At 44.5% G+C, this 19230-nt stretch overlaps 1 protein-coding gene across 1 annotated transcript in view; it reads left to right on the top strand.

Annotated features, from left to right (window-relative positions):
* The window catches only part of pard3ab (par-3 family cell polarity regulator alpha, b), a gene marked incomplete at its 5' end in the record, with an annotated part of 192381 nt that overhangs the window by 125266 nt on the left and 47885 nt on the right, over positions 1-19230 (top strand). The window contains 2 exons of the mRNA XM_079219908.1: positions 5596-5724; positions 12334-12609. Coding sequence (XP_079076034.1) covers positions 5596-5724; positions 12334-12609 — 405 coding nt within the window. The remainder of the gene's footprint in view (positions 1-5595; positions 5725-12333; positions 12610-19230) is intronic.

Genomic DNA, 19230 nt, shown 5'->3' with positions numbered 1-19230 from the left:
GGATCAAGAGAGCTGGAGATGTCACAATGCATGTGGATTAAACTTATTTAATGTCCTATTAGAGCGTCAAAGTTTTTATTCTTGACCCTGGAAATGGCAATTTAATAAAATATTCTCCACTCAAGGTCCACTAGCTTATTATGGGTCTTTTCGTCTTCATCAGCAGACAGAAATATCTTCGTGGACAAGTGGAAAGCTCCAGAAAAAGCTTTCAGGGCTGCACTGAATAGTTAGAAGCTCCTCCCTCCCTCCTCTCAAACACACATCGTGAGCAGTGTGGCACTCAGGGGATGATAAAATATGACGACAGCATTCAGTAGAAAAACTTAATAGAAAAATACATTTTGTCTCGTCCTAGTTTGAAGAAGTACAAAGAAGCCATTTGAGGATTTTTTTTATGATAACATCAACGTGTCTTAACTGAGCTGAAAAAAAAACACATTCATAATCACCAATAATTAGGAATGCACCACCTCTAAAATGTGTATTTCCACTAGCCTCCAAACTGCTCACTACTGTTTTATTCATCATGTTTGGCGACGTCAAATGTCAAAACCCTGCATTCATGTGCATTTTGGAGAATAAAGGTTGAATGAAAGACACTCTGTGGGCTGTGAGGAGCTCAGTGAGAGGTTTGTCCCTCGGGGGAGGGGCTCCGTGAAGGCTTGAAGCCAGCAGAGCTCTGTCAAACAGGTGGGATCGCTTCAAATGACACCAGCTTACTTCTAGGGGGAGCAGAGAGACTCATGGAAGCAGTCATGGCCACACACACACACAACCATACACACACGATGGAGCAATCAGTGGGACGCACAAATGCTGCAAACCCGTAGCGCAAACTCAGACACACGCTGGAATAATTAGAAGGGAACACGCATACAGTGAGACATATACGTGTATATATATGTATGCGTGTATATATGTATATTGACAGGTGATGTGTGGGAGCTGCAGTTGAGCGAACGCCTCGACAGTGAGCACTTGTGTCGGCGCAAACCGCAGAGGGCGGAGGAGTCGAGAGCAGCCGCAGTGTTGTTATTATTATTTTTTTTAAAGCGCATGAAAGAGCGCTACCAACTGTGATGTGAGCAAGTTAGATCCCCCCCAAGTGGCTTTTCAACTTGACAACGTCGAGAGCTCCCAACGAGTGGCGTGCTTTAGTGTGTGCGACAGTGTCAGGGAGCTTGTACTTGTGTACAGTGTGTCTTCACGTGTAGGAGGGGTGGATCAGGAGTGGGAGGCCTGTAGAAGTCAGGTGTGTGTGTGTGTGTGTGTGATCAACAGAGCTGCCACTGCCTGACCCTCTCATGTCTCGAAGGCCTCACACTCAGTCCCAATCAAAGCCTCATTACCATCAACCACTGCCAACAGAGCAGCCTGCCAACTCTGTATCCATCTCTCTCTCTCTCTCTCTCTCTCTCTCTCTCTTTTTCTCTCCCCCCCAGTCTGTTGGCTTGGCACCGGCAAAGACGGTCGTTGCCCAGAAATTCGAGGGCTGTGCTAATTTTTGCAGTGGTTGCAGTGTGTGCGTGTGCATTCTGGTCGTGAACAAGCCAGAACATGGAAAAGGCTCACGCTGTGTCAAGCGTCATGATCTGTCGCCTTAGGGAGCCGATGGGACTTCTCAGAAACAGCCGCGGCTCGAGATATTATGACGAGCTATTATGTTTTCCGGCTGTCCGCCCGGTCACTTTTCTGTAAAATGGGAATTTGGCCCATACGTCCACCTGGACTGAAGGGTGAACTGATCCAACGCTAACGTTGACCTCACGAAATATTCATATGCTAATTATGACAATTTAACTGTGATTTATTATTTATTTGTAGTTTTTTTTATATAGGTTTATGCTATTATAATTATTATTTAGTAGTGTTTTTTGGGGGGGTTATGCTATTATAATTTTTATTTATTAGTGTGTTTAAAAAAAAAGGTTTATGCTATTGTAGTTATTATTTATTAGTGTTTTTTTAGGTTTATGCTATATAATTATTATTTATTAGTTTTTTGTTTTTTGGTTTATGCTATTATAATTGCTTTAATTTCTCTAGGTTTATGCTATTATTATTATTGTTTTTTTTTATAGGTTTATGCTATTATAATTTCTTAGTGTTTGTTTTTCTTGTCGATGTTTGTCATGGATGGCGTGCCATTCAGACGTGCCCTGAACGCAGCATGAAGAGACGTTCATGCGTCGCGGTCAACAAAGCGCTCATAATGCCGCTTGTAGTGCCCGCTGTGTCTACAAATTAGGATTTGAGTGGCGGCTCAATGAAGCCGTCACACTCGTCACATCACAGAGGGATAACTTGCTGTTCTCAGATCCCGGATGACGATGTTAGCATAACATTAGCGTATTGATAGGCTAATGGTAGCCTCGAGCCAAAAAACAATCGACATGACAGCACACTCCATCATGTAATCTAACATGTTTGCATTTGATATACATAGTAAGCCAGTATGTATATATTTGTTTTTAAGGGAACATTTTAAGAGATTATGTCAGCCAATAAGATAACATGGCAAATGAAGTAAATAATTAGTTTCCCCCAGCAATGCATTTGTGATACTGTGTGCTACATGAATGGAGGTAGGGAGCCACCATTTCTGACATTTTCCTAAATGCCTTCATGCTGCACTAATATTTCTGTGACATTCATTCTCGACTTCCTCCTAAATCCCTAAATTCGCCGCTCTGATTTACCGACTGCCCCGTGACATTTCGGCGCTGCCGCTTATTCAATACGCCGCCCGAAACTCTTCTCGCTTTTTCTCCGGCGGGATTAGCAGTGACACGCGGGTCGTCTGCTGAATGGAATCTGCTGAATCCCTGACATTTTCAAGTTGTCTTTTCTAAACCTCAGAGAAAGCCGTCGACGCCTCTTTATCGACGCCGTCGCGAGACGAGGCGGTGCCTAACTGCGCCTGGAATATAAGATCATTAAATGCCCCCCGTGTCATGGTTGATACTCGGGCGTCTTCTCTGCAAGTCTTCCCTCTCAGTCATAAATCTTACTGCCTCCGTGTTTGTGGGTTCGTCTTTTTAAGAGGCCGTTAATGAAAGTTAGTGGTGTGGAGCGAGAGAGAGAGTGTCAACCGTCTCCCGCCGTGATCGATCACTCCCGCTCTTAGCATTAGCGGCGAGCCGTCACTCCGAGCATCTCGGGCGGCCGCGGTTAAATTAATCAGGTAATGGGGTCTGCCGGCCGCCTCCATCTCCACCGCGGTTTCTCTTCCTCGTTCCCGTCTTTCTCGGTTTCTCCTCGGTTTGTCTTTTGGGAACTTGGGAGCAACTCGTAGGCGCGAGTTTGCTGAGTTTTAAATAATTAATATGCTTTTAAAAGAAAGACGCTCCGAATATAAGCAGGCATACATACAGGCATCTATATGAATGTTTATTCTTTTAATCAAACTATTGTCTCATTCATTTGTGTCATTTAAGGTTTACTGTATGCTTTGAATTCTCATTGTTAGTTTAAATACTACATTTACTCACTTTTTCATGTTTACACCCAGATTTCAAAGAATGTTTTGTCATGGAAATTTGATTTAAAGTCCTGGAATCCATTGGTCACAATGTGTATGAACCCTGACCTATCTGCAAAACGAACCTGGAAAAGTTGGGAAAACCCTTTTATCTGCTTTTTTTTTTTAAAGTATGTATTGAGTATCCTTAGCAAATAGCATTCTGCAAGAAAACAACAACTACTTTTTTTGCATTTACAAAAGAAGGATGGGAGGTTTTGCTCTTCGGCCATCGATATGTGGCGATGTTACACACACATGTCTAATGGGACAAAATGATGACGTGAGAAAGGCAGAAAGCTCCTCAGCCAGTCTTGAATCCGGGGCGTTGGTGTCCAGAATGCCAACTGCCGATTAAAAAAATAAAGAAAGTAATTTCAGTCATTGAATAAAAGTCTTTACACAAAGTGATGACGGAGAACCCGGTTCAGCAGTCGTCATCTGATGTCTGACTTGCGTTTATTTGTTAGTTTTTTTTATGAGAGCTGCCAGCTGCTGAGCCGCTGGGTAGCATCTGTGCTCTTGGAGTTCATCCTCAGCATTTCTGCTGGCGTTCTGTTTCTGTTTTGCGAATTTTAGTCGAGTCAGGGGATTTGATCCATTCCCTTTGGATCCATTCCCTTTGGATCCATTCCCTTTGTCCGATCAGGAATGTTTTACCACTTTAAAGGTACAAAACTGTTCCCCATAGACGATAAACATCAGGAATTAAGAAGGAAATGAAGTCAGTTAAGGGAAGTTGTGGGAAAAGTCTGTTTTAATTTGTTTGTTTCTCTCACTGTAGTTTAAGATTAACATTTTTTTAAATAATTTTTTGATCGTTCTGTCTTTGAATCACATGCGTTATTACTTTTCACGCTGAATACAATAACTTCTTTTATATTTCAACGAATGGAGTATCCTTCACATGACATTCTCACTGTCCCATTCATTGTAATCCTTTCACCTTTGTTCCCATTCAGTGTTTTTTTTTTCATGAATTTATTTCACATTTTGTTCCTCACACACTCACTCACTCACACACTCACACACTCACACACTCACACCACCTCTCTGGATTCGTTCGCTTGTTTTGTTCTTTCTTTGTTTCTCTCATCGAATTACTTTATTTCTCTTGATGTCAAATTCCCTTTCTTCTGTATTTATTCCCATTCACACATCTCAGTGTGTCTCTTTCTTTTCTTTTATTCGCTCTCTTTATTTCTCATATTTGAAACAGTTTACACTCTTCTCCTTTAATTCCTAAACACACTCACCTTTCACCGTTGGGATTTCCACCTCTTTGGTTTGCGTTTGATGCATTCTCTTTTTTATCCTTCTCTTTATTTCACTTTACTCTGTCTCTTCTTCTTCACACACACACACACACACCTCTTGAGGTTGCCTTTGTATTCTTCGCTGTAGTTTAGCTCTCGGTCTTAATGTTTCATTCATTGAGTTTCTCTTGTGCGTGTTCATCCCTCTTCCTCTCCCTCCCTCTCTCTCTCTCTCTCGTTCCCTGTCTTTCTCTCTTTCATTAGCACACTCGCACCCCTCTGGTTTCTCTCAGCACGGCCTCTTTAGAAGTATAGTAGATATTCTCTGCGGACCAATTTCCGTGTGAATAATCGCGGCGCTTCATTGTGGAAGCGAGCGCGGTGCCAAAGTCATTTCTCCAAACGGGGCCGCCGCTTTACGCCGACTCGATCAAGCAGAAATATCTCTGCCGTGGCGCCCGTTCCGTTAAGCGCCGCGCTCCCTCCCTATGAATGTAATTACCGCGCTGGGCCGCCCTCTCCTCTAACTTTAAACCAATGAAACGGGGTTTGAACCCGTGATAAGTACTTTTCAAACGGGCGGTTTGAGGCCTTGAAGTCGGACCTGTTTTTAGGTGCGAACGTTATCGGTCAGATCAGCTGATTTGTGGAGATTTTCTTGAAATGGTCTCGTGACCCCGACTGATCTGCTCACTGCTCCAAATGTACTCCTCACAAGTGGATTGACAGCTAAAACTAAGACATAACAAAACAAAAATAATACAGTATTATTGTAGTTTGTAATTATATATATATATATATTTTGGGGTATTCCAGGTTTGGGAAGCACCGCAAGGACGAGCGGCCGGGTGAAAAGATGGACCGCAAAGGCTCCAGCAAGTGGAGGACGGAGGAGACGCAGGTTTCGGATGAGGAGACGATGAAGATGAGGATGGACCAGGAGAGGTGAGGTCTTCTTCTGTTAAACTCTTTGTGCTGCAGTGGAGAAATGTCCCTTTGTGTCTGGACTTTGCTATTTTAGGATCAAAGAGAGCTCCACAGAGCTCTGTGAACCAAATGAATGAAATAATTGAGCTTCTCTTCTCTTTTTTTTTTTATCTCGCACAACAATTTATGTATTTTCGGTTTGTCCGTCCGTTCCTCCCATTTTCTGAACGTGGTTGCTGATCAGACTTTGCTGAACATGCGTTTAGCCACAGCTCATGAATTTGTATCATAATTCTGACAATTTTGGTCAGAGAGATGAATGCAAACTGCAACTTTAACCGGTTTGCTGAGGCGGCCGTGGGCCAGTGATCCCAGTTTCTAACAGCGGTGTATTAACGGTTTGATAAATGACAGAAACATTGAATCGATGGTTCGAGAGTCCATCGTTTCAGAGTGTTTTTTTCTTTTTCGGGTGGACGCACAAAACCAAACCGCCCCAAGACAGCTAGTCATTTTCTCACTGCGTCTCTCTCTCCCTCTCTTTCTCCCTCTCTCTCTCCCTCCCTCTTTCTCCCTCTCTCTCTCCCTCCCTCTTTCTCCCTCTCTCTCTCTCTTTATCTCTCTCCCTCTCCTGACCAAACTAAATGTCATACAGGCACCATGCCAGTGTTTTTAGGGCGGCGGTCTATAAATGCTAAAGCCATTATCGCGCCAGCTAATTAATTCCCCTGCTCTCGGTGTCGGGGCAGGAGTCTCTCCCTCCCTCAGTCGCTCGTTATTAAAATTGGTTTGTAATTCTCTCCCTGCGCCCGCAGAGCAGATAGTCCAATAATATGATAATGGCTAGTCTTTATTTTTAATTGGCATAAGGTTAACGCAAAAGCCACGTCAGGTGGTTGTTCCAGTTCAGAGCGGTCCTTTCACATGTTCATCCAATCCGTGCTCCTCTGGTACTTCATTATTATTTATGATTCATTACCAATACGCTGAAACCTATTCCGGATTACTAAATGCTATTCAAAAAAACACGGGTACACCTTTTCTTCATGACTTCAATACTTACCTTTTTGTGTGTCCTCACAAGAGCTGTGGAGTCACTGCAGGCGTTTTGCAAAAGCAGGTTTTCTTTCCACCGTTATAGTAAATACAGGGTGAGTTATTGACATGAAAGTCTATTCATCCAAACACGTGGAATGAATGCTTTCTCGAGCCGTTCCGCGTTATATTCCTCCACTTGTTTCTTCATCTGCAAGAGCAAAGACATGTTTTTTTTTTTATTTACGTGCATTTGTTTGTTGTTTTGTTTGTTGCCGTGTGGCGGCGGCGCCTCGGGGCAGGAGAGCACTCGGGGAAATCAGGCAAAAGGGGAACATGGGAAGAAAAATCAGCCAAATTAGGGCCTGTGCATCCACAGAGCCGGAGCCATCGAGGGACGGTCTCACGGTGGTTCGATGCTTTAATTATTTTGTTCGCCGTTGGCTGTTTGACTCACTCCAACCAAGCGTACACACACACACACACACACACACACACACCACCCAAGCACCTGAAAAGCACAAGCACACCTCTTTGTATTTAACCGCCGGCTGAGATGCACTGATATTGACGGTTCGAGATCCCACCGAGGCTGCTGCGGCGTTGAACAATGATCCAGTTAGCCGTGTTCCACCGGGCTGCTTCTCCCAAGATGCACCGGGAGCTCCGGCGCCCATCGATCGGCCGCTGCCAGAGGCCGTGCTTAATCCAGCTGTGATTGACTAAATAGATGGATTTCCTTCGCAGGTTTAAGTCTCGCGGTCCCGGCGGACTCCGACCCCAAGCCAGAAGAACAAATCTAGACAGACAGTTTTAGACAGCACACGGATATGTGTGTGTGTGTGTGTGTGTGTGTGTGTGTGTGTGTGTGTGTGTGTATAGGGGGGGGGGGGGTCACCATCATTGTGGACATGAATGTATTATATAATGCGTTTGGTTTCACCGGCGCTGCATCGTTCACTTCCCTCCCCACAATGGATTAATTTGTCAATACCGATGCACCTCAGATTGACAGATCCCTGAAAATATAGATTTCCAACCCCTTGGACACCAAGACATGACCATTGATGGAAAATGATTTCCACTCTAGTTAAGAGATCTAAAACAGTTCCCAGTGCAACCGAGCACAAACACTGCAAGGTTTCCTATAGCTGGCGTGAGTAATGTCCGTTTGATTGGCCAACACGGCGGCCATTTTGAGCCAAAAAACAAGGGTCGTAACCCTCATCTAAATAGCTGTTAAACAATTTAATGAGCAACCTAATATAAGAATCACAATATTTACTTCCTGTTACTTTTGGATTACAACTGTAACCCCCATGCCCCCCCCCCCCCCATGTTACGGCAATCTGATTACGTCTTTTTCTGTAGCCCTCAGCTCCTCATAACACATGCAGATGAAGATAGCCAGTGGTATCGTTCCAAAAGGGCTTTTTTACAACAGCCATCTTATCCTGCTGGACCTTCTACTTTCATGCACTTCCTGCCTTTCAGCGCAGTCTATCGTTCGTGTCAGCACTGCCGCTAAGAGGAAGCTTTATTACACAGCGGTTACAATAGCACATAATGGACCATTGTTCTGGCTAGATGTGGCAGAAAGGTCACTCGTCAAACTCATTTCTTCCCCATAATGTCCCGTCCTGCCGTTTCTATACCCTTTCATCTGCCTTTGCCTTTCCTTTCGGCTATGCTCCCTTTTTGTTCGGTCTGACTCCTTTCCTACCGCCCTCGAGTCTTTCGCGCTGAGAACGTTTCCATCACATCGAGGTCGGCCGCTGGTAAAGAAAGCAGTAGTTTTTTTATTTTGGGACCCGAAAGAGGCTAACGATGAGGCCAAAGTGTGCTCTTCCTTCCTGTCCCCTTTTTAATCAGCGTTATTGTGAGTGTGTTTTTTAGCTTGTCATGTTGACATAGATGGAGGCTGGGATTTACTCTTAAAGGACTTCAGCTGTAGGCGGCCTTGACTCGCACCAGTTCACCCAGTGGTCACCCAGTACTGAAGAGCCAAAGAAGCTCTAGTAAAACGTCCATGAAGCACTTAAATGATTCTCTACCTTCCATACCGAAACCTCCGATTCTCAAATGAATAATCTCATTTCTTCCCACTGAAATATGACTAAGCACACAGCTTCTAGTGATTGCTATCCCAGTCGGTTATTTACTTGTGCAGCAATCTGCTCGTGCATGACGAATGCATGATGAAAGGAAATATCGGATGGCAATAAGGATTTGAGACTTAAAACAATTCAATCTATAGGTATACGTACTAAAACTGTGCATTTTTTCTTGATTTTGTTCATTATAATGAATCAAGACTTATCTTTTTGCGCAGTTTGTATAAAAAAAAAGCTGCTACCGGCGTCTCAAATGTGAGGATTTGCTGCTTTTACATGAAATCAACCTTTAATGATCCCAGTGGGAGACGTGCCGGATGAATCGCTGCAGCTCTGAACAAAGTGAAGGCGTTATTTCGGGCTCTGGGATCTTTTGATGGCCGTTTTCTTTCTGGTTTAACAGGTTAATGGACGGGCCCTTCAGCATGCACCGGCATATGTCAGACCCGTTTTGACCCCACGGATACTCCAGCTCTTAAGATCCGACGTCTTCTCTCACACCCCACCGCTGCGTCCTTCCTCTCTCAGAAAACCGGCCCCCGTTGACCCCGGGCGCTGGATTGGTATGTCTGGCCTTATCTTATCAGCCAGTGCGCTTGTGTATACAGCCGGTAGCTGCTGCTGCTGCTCTCTCTGGTGGAAACCACTGTTTTTGCTCCGTTTAAAGATAGACCCCTCAAGGGCCACGCTTCCGGCTGCGCTGTTCGATAATTGCTGAGTCAACAGACCAGCATGCTCTCCTGCGACATGGGTTGTGGAATAAGTCATAAAAAAGATTGTTTCCCAGTCCAGCTTCAGTCGAGTCAAGTTCATTAGCAGCCTCGTTTTTTTAGTAGCAACGTGTTTTTCTTTTAAATCCCCATTTTGTACCTCGAGTTAGACGTATTGTTTCATTATGCACAGCATGCATTTTTTCTGGAAGGAAGCGATTCAGGTTGTGTTCAGTCAAGTCGCACCCCCCGCCTCGCCGCCGCAGACTGTCCCGTTCTCGTTCCCGCCGCCGTTAGAAAGGAGCCCGGAGAAAAGCGAGCGCTCCGATAATTGGTGGTTGTAAAGCTCTGATAATTGGTACGCCGGTAATTACGGAGCTGCGCGATAGGTAGTCCCCCCGCTGCAGCTAGTGGTGGTGGCAGTTATTCACAAGATAATGGCTTAAAGGGGTGTGTGTGTGTGTGTGTGTGTGTGTGTGTGTGGTTCTGTATGAGACTCCAATGTGTCTGTGTGTTTGAGTTGTTCTGTATGGTAGACAAAGGTGTGTGTGTGTGTGTGTGTGTGTGTGTGTGTGTGTGTGTGTGTGTGTGTGTGTGTGTGTGTGTGTGTGTGTGTGTGTGTGTGTGTTTGAGTTGTTCTGTATGGTAGACAAAGGTGTGTGTGTGTGTGTGTGTGTGTGTGTGTGTGTGTGTTTGAGTTGTTCTGTATGGTAGACAAAGGTGTGTGCGTGTGTGGTTCTGTATGATAGACAAAGGTGTGTGTGTGTGTGTGTGTGTGTGTGTGTGTTTGAGTTGTTCTGTATGGTAGACAAAGGTGTGTGTGTGTGTGTGTGTGTGTGTGGTTCTGTATGGTAGACAAAGGTGTGTGTGTGTGTGTGTGTGTGTGTGTGTGTGTGTGTGTGTGTTTGAGTTGTTCTGTATGGTAGACAAAGGTGTGTGTGTGTGTGTGTGTGTGTGTGTGTGTGTGTGTGTTTGAGTTGTTCTGTATGGTAGACAAAGGTGTGTGTGTGTGTGTTTGAGTTGTTCTGTATGATAGACAAAGGTGTGTGTGTGGTTCTGTATGATAGACAAAGGTGTGTGTGTTTGAGTTGTTCTGTATGATAGACAAAGGTGTGTGTGTGTGTGTGGTTCTGTATGATAGACAAAGGTGTGTGTGTTTGAGTTGTTCTGTATGATAGACAAAGGTGTGTGTGTGTGTGTGTGTGTGTGTGTGTGTGTGTGTGTGTGTGTGTGTGTGGTTCTGTATGAGACTCAAATGTGTGTTTGAATTGTTCTGTACGGTAGACAAAGGTGTGTGTGTGTGTGTTTGAGTTGTTCTTTATGATAGACAAAGGTGTGTGTGTGTGTGTGTGTGTGTGTGTTTGAGTTGTTCTGTATGATAGACAAAGGTGTCTGTCTGAGTGAGTGTGTGTGTGTGTGTGGTTTCTGTCTGTGTGTTTAAGTTGCTCTGTATGAGACTCAAAGGTGTGTGTGTGTGCGTGTTAGATTTGTGTGTGTGTGTGTTTGAGTTCTGTATGAGACACAAAGGTGTCAGAGGTGTGTGTGTGTGTGTGTGTGTGTGAGAGTTCTGTATGAGATTCAAAGGTGTGTGTGTGCGTGATTTCTGTGTGTTTGAGTTGTTCTGTATGATAGAGGTGTGTGTGTGTGTGTGTGTGTGTGTGTGTGTGTGTCTATACATTAGCAGCACTACAAAGGGCTTCCCTCGTAGAGGTGTTGTGTGGGCGACAGACTCTTTTGCATTGTTTATGGCACCACAGTGATGTGGTGGTAGAGAGAGCATAAACAAAAGGCTCCACATCTTCTCTCTCTCTTCTGTAATGGAAAGTTAAAAAAGGTGCAGTAAACCGTCGCTCGCATACGTCGCGGCGGCTCGTCTGGTGTTTTTGTTGACGTGACGTCAGAGATTTGCGGCGGCGCTCGGCTCCGGTGGGTGAACACGTGGCGGCAGCGACGAAGGTCTTCCCTCACAGGGTGGAAACCGCCGCTCTCCTTTTCCCACGGAGTCGTCCTAACGATGATTCATGATGGTCTTTTGTGCGTTGGTACTCGATATCAAGCTCATCGGGTGACAATATGTGCTTTACGTCTCTGTTTTAATGAATTAAATGGCAAAGAATGAACACGTGAAGGGTCATTTTCAATCTTGTACTGTAAGCGGGTATTGGGAGGGCAATTTAGATTGATATAAATGTGTATTGTTCTTTATTATGTATGATTCACTGGACATTAAATAGAGAAACCATTGTATTCATAAAGCAATCAGGTGGGAGTGTTTGTACTTGGTTCTCCTGTGAAGAAACCAGACTTTGCTTACTTCACTGCAGACTGAACCCAAATCCAATTAATAGCAATAGACTTTTCATTGGGCTTCAATCTAATGTCACGTTGGTTCTTTGGTTCCTGTAATCAAGACTGAATTCAATAAACTAATCTGGAGAAAAGCAACACTGATTATATTTACAATGGAAGGAACTCAAGTTTTCACACGGGACACGAACGGCGGTCTCCTGGGTGAAAGTCCTGTGTTTGTTAGACAACCATCATTTCTTTCTCGCTTTTCATACTTCATTATACCTCATAAAACGGTAGCTTAGTTTATTTAATAATTAAAAACCAGGTTCTAAATGTGAGAAAGATGAATTCATATATTCGGCATTCCCCTTTACATTAAAGTACGACTTAAAAGCCTCACACAGAATCCATTACAGCCCCAAAACTACTTTTCTGAGCCAGAAAACCAAAGTGTCTGTTCCCATCTTCACCACCAGGATCCAGGCCAAGACCAGAGAGCTGAGGGAGCGCCAGGCCCGGGAACGGGACTACGCCGAGATCCTGGACATCGGCCGCAGCCCGGAGAGGGCGTCCGAGGAGGAGCACCCGTACGCGGGCATCAACACGCTGAACAGCTCCGTGGACAGTGGGCACAGCCGGCCGCACAGCCCCCGGGACGAGTACCCCCACCTGCACCACCAGCACCAGCACTCCGACTCCCTCTACACGCACGTCAGCAAGGCGCGCAACGAGCGGCCTCCGTCTGCAGACAGGTAGGGGCGGAGCTATGCGTCTTTTTAGGAGCATCGTTTTTCAATATCTAGATTTCTGCAACCTTTCCAGCCTCCCGGGTCTAAAGCATCACCCGGTCCCGGCATGTCAGTGAAAGGTCTGCCGGGGGCCTGATCCCGGCTCGCGTCCCCGACCCTCGTAACTCTTGAGCCGGCGTTGTTGCTCAGCGACAGCGAGCGGCGGCGTATCGCACCTGGAAGGAGGAAATAATCACAGCAACAGAAGGCAGGCGGTAAATGTCAGCTAGACACTGGGGGGCATTACTCAGGAGAGGCAGTGAGGGAATGGGAACCTTTGAATATCCGTCTCTCTTTCTGTCTCCCATGACCTTTCTACCTCTCTTTCTTTCCGTCCTGCGCGCTCTTGTTGATTCTCAGTCTTGTTTCCAGCTTTTCACTGCGTCGCGTTTTCCTTCCACGTGTCCGTGTGACTGACGGCTCATTAAAAAAGATTTTCACCCTGATCATCCATATACAGCGGGACCAAACTTATGGCCCAGAGCAAAGTCCACTACAGTGATTAGTGTTGATTTATTTATATTTATATATTATTTATTTTTATTTATAATTAGTATTTTAATTTTTTATTTATGTATTTTTTTTATATTATTATTATTTTTAAGAATTTGTAATGAATTAATTAAAATGAGTTGTTGTTGTTGTTTGAGGTAATGTGTAACTTGCATAAACACACGTCCCCAGGTGGCCCCCGGCAGCCGGTGTGTGCTTCAAGAGCGCTGCAGCGCGTATTGATTAATAATTCATTGTGCTGCTGTTGTCATAGTATCTTTAATTTCATTTTTTTTTATTAAATCCCGGATGTGGCTCTGTGCGTAGTTATGCAGATACGGAGTCTTATTTAATTAGGTGAGGGAATTCACTCGTGATTTAGACTGTAATCATTGTTATATCCAAGTTAAAAGTTCACACAAGTGATTTTATTTCTGTCCTCTATGAAGAGGTATTGTTTCATGCCTCTTTGAAGTTTCCCCCCTAAAGCCCACAGCTACGACAGCAGGCTACCGGATTAGCGCTGAAATCATTTCAATGGGCCGCTTCTTACAATTGTTTAATGATTTTAAAGTCATTCGTCGAGAGAATTTAAAGTATTTACTAGTTCCGGCTCCTCAAATGTGAGGATTTGCTGACTTGCTGTGAACGGCCCTCTTTGCTATTTGTTTACATATCTAGGTAAAAAAATAATAAATATGCATTAATGAAGAATGAAGTCTAAACTAGTTGCAGCCCTAGAAGTAAATCGGCTTCGGCCGGTTCCACCGGGCGGTCGAGACAAAACTCTTTATTGCATTTGATTATTTAACTTTTTATTAGACCGGAGAGATTAAGCTGAGGTAATATTGGTCTTTTCAATGAATGCCAGCCACAGGTCTCTGCAGCACCGACTGTACTTGGACTAATAACGCCGTGCATGTGACCACGGACACGACTCCTCCCACGCCTTTTGATTCGTTCACCCCTCAAAGAGATTGTGTTGCGCTCCCACATCGTAAGCAGTAAAGCAGGAAGCACGTTTCCTGTCTGAACAGGAAGTGAAGTAGACCCACAGGAGGGAGGGAGTGTTTGTTATTATGGGATTCGAATGGCAGCGGCGACTGATATCGGAGCTTTAAGTCCGCGGGAGATTTGATCAAAGCAATAACATGTCCATAGAAACCGAGAGTGAAGGAAAATGTCATTTTGTTCCAACGCTTTTGAAACGGCAGGCGTGCCGGGATCCGGAGTCAGATTTTGTGCGATTCAGCTCGACGCTGGATTTGTCTCGTCACCGCTTAGGCCGCGCTCGTACGATCGCTAATCCGCTATTTTATGCCTCGAATCGTTCACGATGTGGCTTTTGATGCGTCCCAGTTTTCGTGTCGCCGCTTGTGAGGCCCTTTTGTTGCCGCCGCCGCGTCGTGATCGTCACAAGATCATGACTCAGAATCCCACTGACGGGGGTCAAAGCCGTTTTATTATTCACATAAAAGATCATCTGCATACCAAGCGGTTTATCAGTTAGTCCTGCACCTCTACCGAAACATCACCATTATGGAGTGGAAAAGAACAAACAAAAAAGGCTTTTGTGCAGAATAACAGTTATAACACCATAAATTAAGTTAAATAAATAAATAAATACAGTTGACTATCTTTGATTTTACAGAAATTGGAAAATGACCAAATCTATATATGCAACATTTTTCGAAGAGCCCCCAAGTGCTACGAATATTGGAAGAAATAAACAAGGCATGCTGTGCATATTAAACTATTTACAACCTTTTTTACGACCGCTCTTATCTTCGCCTCTCCACTCTGTGTTCAGCAGCCTGCAGTTCAAATTCCCAGATTTTTTAAATTTATTTCTTTAACGTGTCAGCCTCCGAAATCGATCCTGGCTTCCCGGTTTGCGCGGATGATCCCAGAATTTTTAATGTTTTTACCCCTCACATTTTAAAACCAGACCTGTAGAATAAGGTTGTTTTTCTTGAAATAGCTAAATGTTTAACCTCCAATTTAATGGTACAATTTTGGCACTTTATTCTTCAGTCATCAGAGAGGGAATAAAACAAGAGAGCTACACAGAGTGAGACTTCAATGTGACACGGAGCGAGGAACAGTTCTGCCTTTGTTGACTCTGAACCGTGATGATCTTCATCGTGATCTTCATCGTGATCTTCCTAAAGCAGGTTATCCAAACGTGTGCTCGTCATTAACCCCCGTCACTTCCTCCCGCAACCCATTTGAATTCACCTCGGTGCCCAAACGGGAACACTGTCGATTCCTCCGAGGGCGGTAAAACGCACAATTGCCTTTCTTTAACACCGAGAGGAAACGTGAGGAGGAAAAAAAAAGAACAACAACATGCAGCTGCATAAATATCAATTGGAATTCATTTATAATTGCCTCTTCGTTTTTTTTCTTCCTTCCTTTCAAACACAGCGCTGTCAGAAATTTCAATTTAACCGCAGCGGTTTTAAAAACCAAAACAACTAAAGAGGCCTGGAGGAGCTTCAGAAGGCTGTTGGGAACAGTGTGCCCTTTCCTTTGCCTTAAAGGAGCGTTGACCTGAAACAACATGTAGCTCTTTGGTTTCACGCCCGCTCTGTACCACGTATTAGACGCCTTGTGTATATATGTGTGTGTATATATATATATATATATATATATATATATATATATATATATATATATATATATATATATATATATATATATATATATATATACACACAGTGTGTGTGTATATATATATATATATATATATATATATATATATATACAGTGTGTGTGTATATGTGAAGCTATGCATTTGAACAACACATTTGTACATGTTTTCACAGGAGCACTTGTTTTGTTGTTGTTGTTGTGTTGCTGTGCAGCTTGTTGCGTAGGCGGCACGCTGTAGTATCAGGTTGGGAACATGCTTTCTTTTCTTTTTATTTGAGTTTCTGTTTTTTTTGGCTCGCAACCAAATTGCATAACCTTGCTGCTGGGACACTGGTGGTCTTTCTTCCTCCCTTCCCAACCTGCTAAACTAAATATTGTCCAAAGCTTCGTGTTTTTGTCCAAAGTCCCCCCACCCTCCTCCCCCGCCCCCAATCCTCTCCCACCATTACCGCTTTAAAATATAAATGTCAATGGAGTCCCTGAATATACTGTAGCGTTGGCATCTGGTAACCTTTGTCGCCGTGTTATTTGCCGTGCGGACCTCCATCCCTGCTCTGTGAGAACCGAGTGAATTAGCCACCATTGTTTTAGTTCCCCTCCACAACTGCAAGGCGACGGCGAATACCGGGGAAAGAAAAAAGGCTCTGAGGGATTTGCCGTGATTTGATTCTCGAGGAGGCAGCGCGCTCTTATTGAATCGGCTCCATTACATTTCATCTCCACCGGGGGAATACGGGGCCGCGGCCGTGTTGTCTCACAAACGCACACCGGAAACAGACAGACAGCAGTCGCCTCGCAGCTTTTCACATGCTGATAAGGGTGTGTGTGTGTGTGTGTGTGAGTGAGTGAGAGTGTGTGCATGTGTGCAGTGTTTCAATGCAGTCGCTTTTGTTTTTGTTGGCTCTTTTTGTTGAGCGGCACATGTGTATTTTCGAGAAATGTAGAGGAGTGGGAGTGACATGTCAAAGGTGTGTGTGTGTGTGTGTGTGTGTGTGTGTGTGTGTGTGTGTGTGTGTGTGTGTGAGCCACAGATAGAGTGTGGTAGCAGGTATGCAGCTACACACCATGAATACAAAGCGTGTGCCGTCTGTCGATGGTGGTCGCAGCGGACTGGATTTACCTGAAAGGTCTTGAAGCTGGACTGATCAATATATTCCCTCTTAATTGAAAGAAAAGGAGCTTCTTGTCGTGAGAATTCTAAGTAATTTGGAGTCCACCAATTTCTACACTTTTTTGATATCCGCTTTTAGCTCAATGTCTTCTCAGTTTGCTGCCGTCAACTTGTTTCCCGCCACAGCTGTTTCTGAGCAAACAAGCTCTGATATACTGGTGCTACTTAGCCGCAGACAAAGTAAGCAATTAGCCGGTGAACGGTGACGCATTTAGCAGGTAAAGAGCCAGGTACGTCCCTCCGAAGTTGGTGGAGACCAAAACTGAGCTCAAAGGAATGAATATTGTCGGCCATTAAACAAAATGCTAATGTTGCTTCCAGTCGGTTAGTATAAACGGGCAGTCGTTTGCCTGCCCCTTAGCAATTAATTGAACTTTCATTGGTGATAATATATCAGATGTTGTGTTTTCCCTCAAGTGGTTCCACTAAAATCAATTAATGCTGTTTTAAGGCCTGTTTCTTTCCACTTTATTCTGTGGAAATGTGAGCTGAAGAGTACGAGTGCTCAGCGGTGTTCGGTCCCGTACATGAAGAGTCAGACTGCTTGGACTTGCTGCATTGCTTTTCCCTTTCGTAATTAATTAAAAAAAAACACCCGTCTTTGTTTCAGTGTTGAGTAAACACACAGCTAATCCAGCATTCCTGTCTGTTCAGGGGCCCCGGAGACCTTCTGACAAGGAGCCCCGGCTCGGGGACCGGAAACACACACGAAACGCCAATCTAGTATCCAAAACTCACAAAACGCACAAACGCACATACAGTTTCCAAGAACAAAGACGGGGGAGATTTAAAGGCCGAAAAGCTTCAGCGAGCTTAGACATCATTTTGTCGGATTAAGAAGAAAACAAATTCACGGAGAACCAGTAGGTGCCACATTGTGTGTTGGGATCAATGGAAAGGAAGTCTATCTCACTCTATATCCCCCATAATCCACTTACCAACAGACATCATCTGTGTTGTCTGTTTCGTTCTCGCTCCCATGTTGCTGTAATCCCACACGTTTCTGAATGTCTTCACGTTAAATAATAAAAGGCGGGCTGTTTTGTTTGATGATTAACGCGTTAGAAGATGCTGAATCCACCAAATCAGCTTCCACGTTGTTCTCGTCTTCAAAGCTAAGATTTGTTTTCATTTTTCTGCGACTCAACGTCTGACAAATTCAATGTTAAAGCCAAGCGCATGAAGTGAACTATTGAGCTGGAAAACTGTGGAAAAGTGGTTTGCTTGTTCTCTGCTGTCTGCTATTTTCTGCCAGACTAACCTGGAGTGTGGAAGAAGTCACAGCTGTGACTTTTCCACTCTTCACAAGCAATAAAGACCCTGAGAAGTGAGACAGAGAAATGAAGCTCACATCTAGCTGGCTCGTAACGTGCGAATAGACCAGACAGGACAAGATGTTGGATGTGTGTTCTCGCTGAGCAGAACAGGACGTCTTCCAGCAGCTCGGGGAACGTCTCTGCTCGAGGGTCATCGCGACTGTCGGCTCATCCAAAAGCCTGTCGACAGGAAACGGGGACAGAATTTTGATCCGCCGCCAACGCGCTTTACCTCCAGTTGACGGCGTCTACACGACGCAGGCACCTGAGAATAAACACAAGACCGGGATTTAATCTCGTTGAGCATGATTACATAAATTAGTTAAAATGAAAAAATCTGAGATCCAAGTCTGGAGAGTGTTTTTTTTTTTTTTTTGTTGCGTCTGTGGCCGTGGCCAGATTATAAAGGTTACTGTGTCCCAGTGAAAACATTTGCTGTCGTACCCCTTCTGACACCCTTTCGTACTCCTGACACCCTTTCGTACTCCTTCTGACACCCTTTCGTACTCCTGACACCCTTTCGTACTCCTTCTGACACCCTTTCGTACCCCTACTGACACCCTTTCGTACCCCTTCTGACACCCTTTTGTACCCCTTCTGACACCCTTTTGTACCCCTTCTGACACCCTTTTGTACCCCTTCTGACACCCTTTTGTACCCCTTCTGACACCCTTTTGTACCCCTTCTGACACCCTTTTGTACCCCTTCTGACACCCTTTTTTACCCCTTCTGACACCCTTTCGTACTCCTACTGACACCCTTTCGTACCCCTTCTGACACCCTTTCGTACCCCTTCTGACACCCTTTTGTACCCCTTCTGACACCCTTTTGTACCCCTTCTGACACCCTTTTGTACCCCTTCTGACACCCTTTTGTACCCCTTCTGACACCCTTTTGTACCCCTTCTGACACCCTTTCGTACTCCTACTGACACCCTTTCGTACCCCTTCT

The sequence above is a fragment of the Taurulus bubalis genome (genome assembly GCF_910589615.1).
Source record: "Taurulus bubalis genome assembly, chromosome: 1".
In the NCBI taxonomy this organism is placed as follows: domain Eukaryota; kingdom Metazoa; phylum Chordata; class Actinopteri; order Perciformes; family Cottidae; genus Taurulus; species Taurulus bubalis.
This window is presented reverse-complemented; position numbering and strand designations above follow the sequence as displayed.